Source organism: Brassica napus, chromosome A9 (assembly GCF_020379485.1).
Source record: "Brassica napus cultivar Da-Ae chromosome A9, Da-Ae, whole genome shotgun sequence".
NCBI classification, from domain to species: Eukaryota; Viridiplantae; Streptophyta; class Magnoliopsida; order Brassicales; family Brassicaceae; genus Brassica; species Brassica napus.
In genome coordinates this window covers 32,321,759-32,333,734 of record NC_063442.1, presented here as the reverse complement: position 1 = coordinate 32,333,734, position 11,976 = coordinate 32,321,759, and the positions used below count along the sequence as shown (strand labels likewise).

The window sequence follows — 11,976 nt, the reverse complement described above, 5'->3', positions numbered from 1 at the left end:
TTTTCTCTCAAAACGGATGGATTTCTCCGATGATCTACCTCCTCAACTTACAAAAGATGTCAAGAGACAAAACAGAAAAACAAGAACCGTGAGAAGCAAAGACTTTGAAACACTCATCGGCATAGCCACACGAGCTGCTCATGTGGCAAGCGACAAAGGACACCACACCGTCTCTCCCGAAGCAATAAGATGCGTCCAAGTTCTGAGAATGATGGGAAGCTTGACTTTGACTCCTCGAGTTATCACCAAAACAAACGCCTTGCGCGCTCTTCAGTTCCTTGCCACCAACGGCAACCCTAAAATCCGGTCTGAGTCGAGATCCGTTTTGGTTCACTTGAAGGGATTCACAAAAGGGTTCTGCGTGGGAAGATGGTGACGAGACCAACGAAAGATTTCAAAGATTAGTGTTTATATTCTGAAAAGTGTTTTTAACAAATCTGTAACTAAATTTGCACATGTATTTTGTTTTGTTTTATATTTCAGAGATTATCATGTTTGATTTTAATCACATGACAGATTATTAATTTTTATTTGGAGGGGATACACAAGTCCACTATTTTTTATAACGTTGATATGATATCAAATTGTTTACTATTTACAGTTATCCACGAGAACATTATAATTTTGTAATGTCATGTGCAAATTTGAGTTTCAATATAGAAAAGATAGTCACACACAACTTCCACACAAGATTGATCACGTAGAAATAAAATAGTGGATTAAACAATCTGTGGAATAAGGTTTTAGTGAAAGCATCGTTATATTTACTCTTTACTTTATCATCTTGAATATATAGTGCATATTTATGTTTATGTAATAATTTGCTTTCAAGTTTCTACAAGGAGATTATAATCTCTTTGTGATATTAATGAAATCACGATAGCAAAATCCCCTATATATTAATCCGGGAGCATTACAACATATTTTTGTAGCCACGTGTCATCACGAAAATAATTCTTAGAATTGTTAGAAAAATAAGTTGGTTCATATAAACATATACTATGTTTTTCCTTAAACTGACTATCAAATTAATTAGTAGTGTACAAAAGAATATTTTTTATTTCCTTAACATATATATGACAATTAATGATGATGAATAATACATATTTGATAACAATTTTTCTAACTTCTATCTTTTTTTGTTTAATTTTATACTATTAAAAGAAATTAAACAATCTCATTAAGCATATAATAAAAAAATCAGATTTTTTAATATGTTATATTTTGAATTTTTAAAAACGACTATAAATTACTAAAAATGGTAAATGTCCCAAATTGAAAATTTTGTGATCAATGGTTTAACTTTTTTTTGTTAAAGTAAGATACAAATGATGATCATATATCGTAGGTATAAAATCCGTTCGGATATTTCTACACTTCGAGCCGAGTTCGGGTATTTTATGTTCGGGTTTGGATATTTTGAGCGGGGTTCGGATATTTAAATTTTGAAGAAAAAATAAATAAAAGATTCATTGTCTAAGTTTTTTTGTATTTAAAATATATTTTAACTGGTTTTCTAATTTTTTAAAAATTAAACTATTAATAGGTTTGGAGATAAAACTTTAAAAATAGAAAGACACTAATTTAGTTGTTGTTTTGAAATTTTAGATGCAACTTTTGTTAAAGTAAGAAACAAGAGTTTGATATATATATTTAAGTGAGTACCAAATAATTTTGTCCATAATTATATGTATATTATCTAATTTTGAGCAATAAGCATCATTAATATAAATATTTTGAATAAAATGAGAGAAGTAAACTAGAAATATAGGGTTAAGTATACTTACGTTTGGTTATCTTCGAATATCCATTCGAGTTTGAATATTACCTGTTTGGATTCAAATATGACCCAAACTGGTGAAATAAGTAATTTGTTTTGTTGTTCTAAAATTAGATGATTTTTAGCCCGAACTTGTGAATATATACTAGACAGACATTTATATTTCAAGTTTGTATTTATATATTCTATAACAGCTTGATATATTACATATGAACACTAATTTACTAATATAGTTTGTCGGTGATTTTTTCAAAATTTTGATTCTTAGATATGTATCTAGAGTGAAACTAATTTTTACAGATGTCCATTTTTTTAAAATTGACACTGAATTCATAAAAGAAGTTGAAAAAAGAACCTTAACTCACATCAATGAAACAAAGACGAAAATGAAAACACAATTTTATAGAGGTAGAAAATAAACTCACTTATGGAGAGTCAATAGCAAACAAATCGAGAACAGAAAACATAATCCCCTTTCGTCACTATACAATCGATGTTGCATATTGGTTTTGGTGATTTGTGTCAGACGCAAAACTTAATTTTTTTTGTGCATATAAAATTTTAAAAATAATTAAAATGAGATGTAAAACGTTAACTTTTCAACAATGATGAAATATTTAAGAGACCAATATTTGTATTCGTTATTTTGTAATCGATAAAGATTGTAGTGTTGCAAAATGTTAAAACCATTTAATAAACAAACATTATTATAAAAACTCACTCCGCGCATATGCGCGGGTTATCATCTAGTATAATGTTAAATCAGATAAAGGAAATGTTCTAGTTACTAACCTGCCTTTGATGTCCACAGTCCACATAATCCAGTTGAAACATCGCTACACCAGTCTCTTTAATTTTTTTTTGTTGTAAACTTACACCAGTCTCTTTAATGCTCTTCAAAATATGTTTCCCATAAGTGAGAAAGAACACTGGATCAAGTTTACAAATATGAAGATACATATACCAAATCACCAGTCTTAACTCTTAATGTATATCTTAAAGATAACCCAAGATGACAAAAACAAACCACCTCCTCGTTCTCAACTTGATAACAGATCTCTAGCAATGTCATGAACTTATTAAAGAAAAAACAAAACAAATAACAATGGCATGAACATATATACATACAACTTTCTCCACTTTAAAATCAATAGAAGATAATGAAGATCTTATAGCAATCGTAACACTTAAAAATCGATCAAATGCAACTCAGCAGAGATGCAACTATATTGTTTCAAGATCTCTACAAAATTGGTGACGGGAGGAGAAACTTTGATCAAATAATATTTTCACTTTCATTGAGTTTTTTTTTGGCCTCCAATTTGTTGAATATATTAATATTTAGTCAAGGGATTTTTACCCGAACTGAATGGAGTAAACCGATTCAATTTCTGAAACCCATTAATTTATCAACCTTCTAACTAATAATTGGAGTTTCAAAAATATAATGCTGATTAGTTAAGCAGCTACAAACAAATCAACACTTGGAAACAATATACACAATTTACAAAACAATAATATTTACATTATATAATAAAAGGGAATATATCATAAAATATTATATTTTAACATATAAACACTGCAAAACTAATATAACACTTATAAGCAAGTTGAAACAAAATATAAATAACTTTTCAGTTTTAATTAGATACACTTTTAACTAAGATCAACACAAATGACACTGACTTCTACAAATAAATTAATCAACTAACGAAACTTAAAACTTTAAAATAAATACATTATATAATTAGCTATAAAAATAGAATCAAAATTCTTAAAATTTAATATTGATTATAAAACAAAAATATGATGATTTGATTCTTATTTTGCTCTGGAGTGTAAGATGGTATGCTTTCCCCTCTAGTATTTTAGGTGGCGATTGGTTTTCCCGCTACCACCCGCAAACGCAGCTTTTGCGGTCGGTAGCGGTTGTCGGCGGTTTGCAACAATCACTCAAATCGCCTTAAACCGCTTCAAACCGCTCCGAATCTCATAAATTCAAAAGCTGGCTCCAGCTAGCGTTTGCGGTTGCGGGCGGTTGCGGGAGGGTAAAATTTTTTTCTTTTTTTTTAAAACAATATATATACAAAGAAAAAATATTTAATAAAAAATTTAAAATTGAAATTATGAAAATATTAAAATATATCTATTTTATTTTAATTAATATTATAAAATTTTATAATAAAAACAATTTCAATAAATTTTCAAAAATTAAAATTATAACTTTCTAAATATAAATTTTATATTTATTATAATTTTATGATTTTTGATATTTTTATAATTATATTAAATATAAATATTGTTAATTTATTATTTGACTGTTACCGCATTTGGTAGTTAACCAGTCATAAGTCACCCGCAAACGCACCAATTTTTAACCGCAGTACCAGTCGTACAAATCTCTTAAAACCGCTAGAAACCGCAACCGCCCGCATCCACAAACTCCCGCAACCGCAACCGCAACCGCTGCGTTTGAACCAGTCAGACCCTTAGTAGATACGTGGATGCTTTTGACTTAGAGCTAAGATTCGTTCGGACAAAGAGTTAAAAGAGAAAGAGAACGTGTTCCGGTTGGGAAGTAGAAAAAACAACAAGCAGTGTGTCAACAAAAAACATAAACGTGAGGGGGTCTCTTCTTTTCACCTCCCCAAAAAAACCTACCCCTGTCGCCTGCGAATCACAACTTCGCCTCAAATTCTGATCTATTCGCAACGAAGCCCAGCGATTAAATCGAATCGCATGATCGATCTGGTTTGTTCTTCCCTCCTTCAATCCTCTCTCTCGAAATCGAATCTGATAAATAAACTTGATTCTTGTCTGTTTCTCTCTTGATTCTTCGATTTGTGTTTGTTGTTGTAGATCTGAGGCGATAGAATCAGATTTTATGAGCGATGTTCAGTGATCGGCGGAAGCGGGATATGGCCACCAATCACGGTGGATACAAGCCTTCTTATGGCAGAGGCGGCGGCGGCGGTGGAGGAGGAAGTATGGTGGTTCTTTCTCGGCCGAGAAGCTCGCAAAATGCTGGGCAGAAGCTCTCTGTTCCACCTCCCTTGAACCTTCCTTCACTCCGTAAGGAGCATGAGCGCGTCGATTCATCCGGTTCCGGCTTTCTCTCCGGAGGAGGAGTCTCCGGGAGTGGAGCTAGACCAGCTTCCTCCGGGATGGGATGGAGCAAGCCTGCTGGTGAACGTGTCGAAGAACCGTTGATACGGTCTGTAGAGAAAGTTTCGACCTTGAGGGGTGAAGATTTTCCATCTCTCAAGGCCTCTCTACCTTCAGCTTCTTCAGTGTCTGAGACGCAGAAACATAAAGATGGTCTGAATCATAATCAGAATCAGAAACAGAAGCGAGAAGAGTTTCCCAAAGAGAACAGAGTTGTGATAGATGTGAGACCTCAGAACCGGTTCTTGGGTAATGAAGAGTTGAGCGAGAGACCTAGTTTCTCAGATGGGGTTAAGAAAAAGGATTACCTTCTTCCAGGGCCATTGCCTATTGTTCGTATGTCCCCACGGTCTGATTGGGCTGATGATGAGCGTGACACTAGTCACGGCTTCAGAGATAGAGATTATGGATATTCGAAGAATGAACCAGTAGTAGTAAGGGAGGCCAATGCTTGGAGAGTCTCCTCACCTCTCCAAAACGAAGTTGCAAATAATAGTAATAATAATAATAATAACAGTAGAGGTATTTATGGGGCAAGGCCGAATAGTAGAGGCAGAGAAGGTCTTAAGAAAGGTAACTACGTCTTGTCAGGACAAAGAGATAATGTTTGGAATAGCTCTGGCGCTAGAGAGGCTCATGGAGGAGGAAGGCAGCCATGGAGTAATAATAATGGAATTGATCATCAGAATAGAGACAAACGTCCCTTATTCAAGAACGACAAACCTCATGTGGAAGATCATTTCGGCGACTCTGGATTCGATGTACATGATCCGTTCCCGGTCCTTGGTGTTGCTAAGAAGAAGAAAGAGGCTTTAAAGCAGACAGAGTTCCACGACCCTGTCCGAGAATCATTCGAGGCTGAGCTTGAGCGAGTTCAGAAGATGCAGGAGGAGGAGCGCAGGAGGATCATCGAGGAGCAGGAGAGGGTGATCGAGCTAGTTAGAACTGAAGAAGAAGAGAGGCTGCGGCTGGCTCGGGAGCAAGACGAGCAGCAGAGCAGGTTAGAAGAGGAAGCCAGAGAAGCTGCCGTTAGAAACGAGCAGGAGAGGCTAGAAGCCGCGAGGAGAGCGGAGGAGCTGAGGAAGTCGAAAGAAGAGGAGAAGCATAAGCTGATCTTGGAGGAAGAGAGGAGGAAGCAGGCTGCTAAGCAGAAGCTTCTCGAGTTGGAAGAGAAGATCTCAAGGAGACAAGCCGAAGCCGCCAAAGGATGCAGCAACAACAACTCTTCAGAGGACGTTGTTAAAGAGAAAGAGTCTTCAGATGTTGATTGGGAAGATAGTGAAAGGATGGTTGATAGGATCACTACTTCATCGGCTTCTAGAGACGGCTCCTTTGGGTTCCAGGATAGGCACAAGCCCTTTTGGAGAAAGGAAGATGTGGAGAGTGGTGGCAACTCGAGGTTTATTGAGAATGTTCCGCAGAGAGATGTAGGTGAAGGTTTCCCCAAGGAGTTCTTTGGGACAGCTGGATACATCGGTAATGCCAACTCCTACTTCAAACCTGGATTCCCCGAGCATTCAGTTGATCAGAGCTGGAGAACTCCTGGTGACGGAAGATCCTACGGTAGAAACTACGGGATGGAACAACCAGAGCCAGAGCAGCAGTATGGTAATAACCCCGGGTGGGGACAAAGCCAGAGCCGTGGACGCCGCGGTGGTGCATACCCTTCTTATCCTGAGAAGCTGTATCCGAATCATGAGGAGGATGATTACTACCCTTTTGGAAGACCAAAGTATTCAGTCAGGCAGCCACGTGTGCTCCCTCCTCCTCCGCAGGAGTCTAGGCAGAAGCTTCCCTTCAGAAGCGAGGCTGAGCATCATCCTGGCCCCTCGAGTTCCGTTCTCGCCAGCTATATTGGGGATCTTCAAGACCATCATCATGTCATGTCGGGGACTGGTATGGATGATCATCGCTTTGATAGCAAGCTGACTGGAAGATGCGACTCTCAGTCTTCGCTTTCCATCACCAGCACGCCTGACTCCCTCGTTCATATCTCTCATGATGATTTGGACGAATCGGGGAACTCGTCTGTGTTGGTATCTTCTAGAAAGGGAGACGGTGGTGGTGGTTTACTAGATGCTGGGAAGGATAGTTTGATGAATGCTGCGTGTCCTGTGTCTTGTTGGGATAACGAAGAGTGGGCTCTTGACAACAACGAACGGTTGCAGGAGCAAGAAGAGTACGACGAAGATGAAGATGGGTACCAGGAGGAGGATAAAGTACACGGTGTTGATGAGAACATTGATCTCACCCAAGAGCTGGAAGAGTTGCATCTCCAGGAGAAAGACTCTAACCTAGTCTTGGGCTTCAACGAAGGAGTGGAGGTTGAGATACCCAGCGATGACTTAGAAAAATGTCAACAGAAAGACAGTTTCTTAGACGGTGAAAGACCTTCTAGCTGTGATGAACAAACCGCCAAACCTGCTGAAGTTTCTGATAATGCGTCTACGAGCTTTCAGGGTACTGAAACCAACTCAGCGAGTTACCCAACAGTTTCTACTCATCTTGTGGCACCGCCTTACAGCATTGGTCTGCACCAGTCAAATGTACCTTCTGCTTCAGCGCAGATGGAGGAGCGTGTTCAGTTTCAGTTCGGATTGTTTTCTGGTCCATCACTGATACCTTCTCCTTACCCTGCCATACAGATTGGTTCCATCCAAATGCCTCTTCCTCTTGATCCTCAGTACGGCTCCTCGCTTACTCATATCCAACAGCCTCAGTCACCATTCATTCAGTTTGGTCAGGTAGGATATACATCCCTAATAACCCAAGGGGTACTTCCACCACCACCACCACCTCAAAATCCTGGATCCATGGCCACTGGCCAGCTTGGTCAAGGTAGAAATGCAGCAGCGCCTGCCTCAAACCATCAGATCAGTGTTCTCAGGAGACCAGTGGATGTTTCTGATGGGGACAAACTAAAGAATGCCAATATCTCTCCAGCGAGCGTTGAGGCTGCTGTGGCACCACCTCATAAGCAAGGAGAGTTCTCTGGTAAGTCCGAACCAGCCTCGAGAAAGATGAATCATGGAAGATCAAATTTTACTGATAGACAATCAGGAGGAGGCCAAGTAGTTAGTAGAAATTCTGGCGGCGCTGGTGAGGCTTCTCGGGGGGAGTCTGGTGGTTATAGAAGATATCAACGTCAAAGGGTTGAGTTTAGGGTTCGGGAATCGAACTGGCCTTCTGAGGAGAATCGAAATGGCAATGGAAAGTCTCAAAATTCCAACAGAAGTGGGAGTAGAAAGTATGTCGTGTCCAAGTCCCAGAAATATTCCTCAGACAGCTCAGTGTCTGGTTCGAATTCTGTTCAGAAAGTTGAGGGTCCTAGTGATGATAATGATGATGATTTTATTGAGGTGAGATCAAAAAGACAAATGCTTAATGATCGTCGTGAACAGAGAGAGAAAGAAATCAAGGAAAAGTCCCAGGCCTCAAAGGTTCGGTTGCAATCCAAAACTGTACTTGTAAGCTGTTATTCTAGTCTGAGGTAATTCTCAATAAAATCGAAATTATTTTATTGCAGGCATCCAGGAAACCTCGGTCAACTGTGCAGAACAGTACTGCTGCAGCCAGGTCCTACAGAAGTCCACCAGGTGGCAGGGTTGTAAACACTAAGCAGATTAATCCTGTCTCCAACAGACAGCTGTTAGCCCCAATTGGCACACCTTCTCCTAAAACAGATTCTCATGGTGATGAAAAAACTGGGAGCAGCAGGTACTTTCCTCTATTTGATCAAATGTATGATCGTGTTTTGTGTTCACAGAGATATCACTGATCAAATGCGTTTGTGTTCACAGAGATATCCCTGATCAGAATCCAGCGTCAAGTTTTGTATTCAGCAACAAAAATAATGTTCTGGAAAGTGTTCAAACGTCTGTGGGGACTTGGAGCAACCAACTCACTGATCAGCCGGTGAGTTACATACTTTGTTCGATGGGTGCTGAATTGTTGATTGAGAAAACGGTATCTGGGTTTTTGATGGTTTTGATGACCATGTTTTTAAATAATATAGTAATTGGTATTGATTAATCTGATTTGTGAATCGAGGCTAGTCCTGTATTTAGTTGTGTGAGCTGCTTCACTCTCTTAAAAGGTTTTTTTGATTTAGCATGTACGCAGCTAAGTCAGAATGTTATCTTGCATAAGCTTAACTTTTTTTTTTGAGCAACGCATTAGCTTAACAGAGAATATCTGTTTTATGCTTCCGCAAAGTACCTTAGTTAGCATAATTTTTAACTAAGTTAATTCACGGAAGCATAAAACAGATCTTTCTCTACTACTCCCTTGAAAAGGAAATGGATGAATTTTCATATTTTCACCATAATCATAAACTTCTGCTAATTTTATTTATTTTAGCTATAGACTCAGAGAAATTATAAGGACCAGTACCTGTTAATAATGTAGTTTAGTTTCTCAAATGACTGTTCCATTTCCATGCATATATGCAAATAAATTTTGTGTTTTGTTTTGGTATGTAGGTAATGGCCCTAACCCAGAGTCAGCTTGATGAAGCCATGAAACCTGCATCTCTTCTTTCATGTGTTTCTGTTGAGAATGGTGTCAACCGAATTAGCGAGCCAAATCCTAAATCAACCTCCTCTGTCGCGCCGTCGAAGAACAATACTTTTCCAAGCCCAGTAAACTCATTGCTTGCAGAAGGCAAAATCCAATTTGGTGAGCTGATGGTTTAGAGACACCCCTGGTTGTCACCTTTTGAATGGCTCTTCTTTACATGTAAATAATGATATGCTTCTCTTTTGCTTCTGTTATCAGGGGCAGTTACATCTTCTTCTGTTATTCCTCCTTGTGGTGAGAACAATACTTCTTTATACTTTGAAAAGGATAGAACCCCATCATCCTCTGGCATGGAGATTTGTGAAGCAGAAGCTGCTGCGTCAGCCATTGCCGTTGCAGCCATAACTAGTGATGAAACCAGTGGGAACACTGCTTCTGTATTACCTACTGAAACCAAAATTTATGGAGGAACAAGTGGTAATATTTACTGTCTTTGTGCATTTTCCCAAATGGTTATTTGTTGTCTGACATAATCTCTTACGCATTGGCAGGCACTGCTGTGGCGCAGCCTAGTCTATCAAAAGCTGAAGAGTCTCTCACTGTTTCTCTCCCAGCAGATCTTTCAGTGGAGACCCCAATCTCTCTGTGGCCACCAGTGCCAAGTCCACACAACTCAAACCAAATGATCACTCACTTTCCTCAAGCCCCTCCTCATTTCCCTTTCTATGATATGAACCCCATGTTGAGAGGACCTATCTATGCCTTTGGCCCACACCATGACTCGGGAGCAAACCAACCACAGTCCCAGAAAGGTCCTTCCGGTCCACCTACGACGTGGCAGCAGCAGCAGGGTCATTCTGGAGTAGATTCTTTCTACGCTCCTGCCGGTTTCACTGGTCCTTTCCTAACACCACCTGGTGCTATGCCTCCTGGTGTTCAGGGGCCTCCTCACATGTTTGTTTATAACCACTTTGCACCTGTTGGACAGTTTGGAGGGTTGAGTTTCATGGGCACAACTTACATCCCGTCTGGGAAACAACCGGATTGGAAGCACAACCCTATGGTGTCTTCTTCTCAGGCTGGAGGAGATGGTGATGTGAACAATCCAACTGTGTCTCCCATGCAGTGTAACGTTGTCCCTGCTTCTCTTCAACACCTTGCTATGCCTTCTCCTCTTGCCATGTTTGAACCATCCCCTTTCCAGGTACTTGATCCAATCTCTCTCTTAGCCATCTCAGCAATGCTTAAGTAGTGAAATCTTATTTGTTTTTTATTTGTGTGGTTAGTCTTCTTCTTCTCAGGAGATGCCTGTTCGAGCACGGTGGCCTTATATGCCATTTCCAGGTCCTCCAGCAATGCAAATCCAGAATCAGCAGGAAGCAGTAGATGGCTCACCATCTCAGTTTAACAACAACAACAACATGCTTCCTCCTCCCTCCAACAGATATCCAAACATCCAAACACCCACGGTGGCAGATGCTGCGGACTCCTCAAACTCTTACGGTTCCACCGCTTCACAACCAAAACCCATCACCACCTTGTCCGATCCCAACACTCAAAATCCAGCTAATCCTGCCTTCAAGCCGCCACCACAACCACAACAACAACAACAGTCCTCCCAGGAGAAGAACACCCAGTCTCAGCATGTTGGTGGGTCCAGCCACCACAATCAACATCAACACCAGCATAACAGGAGATCGGGCTTCCATGGGAGAAACCAGGCCGTAACTAGAGAGAGAGGCTACCATAACAACAACACAAAGGTGAAGCAGATTTATGTGGCTAAGCAGACTAGTAGTAACAGCAACAACGCATCTGCCTCTGCCTCTTCCACCACAACAGCTTCGCCTTCAATATGATTCGTGGTCATTATCATTATCCATGTGTCCGTTTAAGATTATATGAACACAAGTCAAATAACATAAGCAGCGTTGGCTTCATAAGGAGATATCCTTCTTTTTGTATTTTCTCATTGGATAAAAATAGATTTGTCTTATTTACTCGTTTGGGGTTTCACTATATGGAACTTTGGTATCATTAGTTTTGAATTTATGTTTTGGGTGAAATACCTTATTCATAGTTCCAATGTTTTCCCCATAATATATCTCTTGTCAACATTGTCTTGTATTATTTTTACAAATCAGTAAACTCTTTTTTATTTTTATAATGTCTTTTGTTTGTTTGACTGAATGTATTAAATTGAAGACTATTTACCAGAGTGATTTTGACTTAAAATGTGACTTTACATTCACTACAAGCTTTTTATAAAGCCGAAATGCCAATTCAAATTTGTTAAGCCTGCAATATCACAATATCAGACTATGTTAACTCTGAAGTGAATCATACACAGGTTCGAATGTCTCAGTGGAAGGTACGCTAGGTTTTAAAGGAGACTCAGCAACTCAGAGTCATTAACACATGAGAAACTTTTAATCCGAAGAGATTTTTTACACAGAACCAAAACTTGATGTTCACATGTATAAATTTTAATACTGTTCAATCTGAAGTCGACT

At 39.2% G+C, this 11,976-nt stretch overlaps 2 protein-coding genes across 2 annotated transcripts; both read left to right on the top strand.

Moving 5' to 3' along the window:
• Positions 1–16: 16 nt before the first annotated feature.
• On the top strand, positions 17–376 carry LOC125578175. The gene has a single exon (XM_048740513.1). The coding sequence runs from the start codon at positions 17–19 to the stop codon at positions 374–376; it is 360 nt and encodes a 119-aa protein (XP_048596470.1).
• Positions 377–4,290: 3,914 nt separating this feature from the next.
• Positions 4,291–11,630, top strand: LOC111208072. Its single transcript, XM_048741015.1, has 8 exons — positions 4,291–4,531; positions 4,640–8,385; positions 8,472–8,662; positions 8,746–8,860; positions 9,427–9,622; positions 9,722–9,940; positions 10,015–10,667; positions 10,750–11,630. The coding sequence occupies exons 2-8, from the start codon at positions 4,672–4,674 to the stop codon at positions 11,320–11,322; spliced, it is 5,661 nt and encodes a 1,886-aa protein (XP_048596972.1). The 5' UTR covers positions 4,291–4,531; positions 4,640–4,671; the 3' UTR covers positions 11,323–11,630.
• Positions 11,631–11,976: the final 346 nt, after the last annotated feature.

Bases quoted from the DNA above. Each gene is read 5' to 3' on its own strand.
- LOC125578175 (XM_048740513.1), top strand. From the start codon at position 17: ATGGATTTCTCCGATGATCTACCTCCTCAACTTACAAAAGATGTCAAG.
- LOC111208072 (XM_048741015.1), top strand. From the start codon at position 4,672: ATGTTCAGTGATCGGCGGAAGCGGGATATGGCCACCAATCACGGTGGA. The intron at 8,386-8,471 runs GTTCGGTTGCAA...ATTTTATTGCAG, and splicing joins AAAAGTCCCAGGCCTCAAAG to GCATCCAGGAAACCTCGGTC. The intron at 8,663-8,745 runs GTACTTTCCTCT...TTGTGTTCACAG, and splicing joins GAAAAAACTGGGAGCAGCAG to AGATATCCCTGATCAGAATC.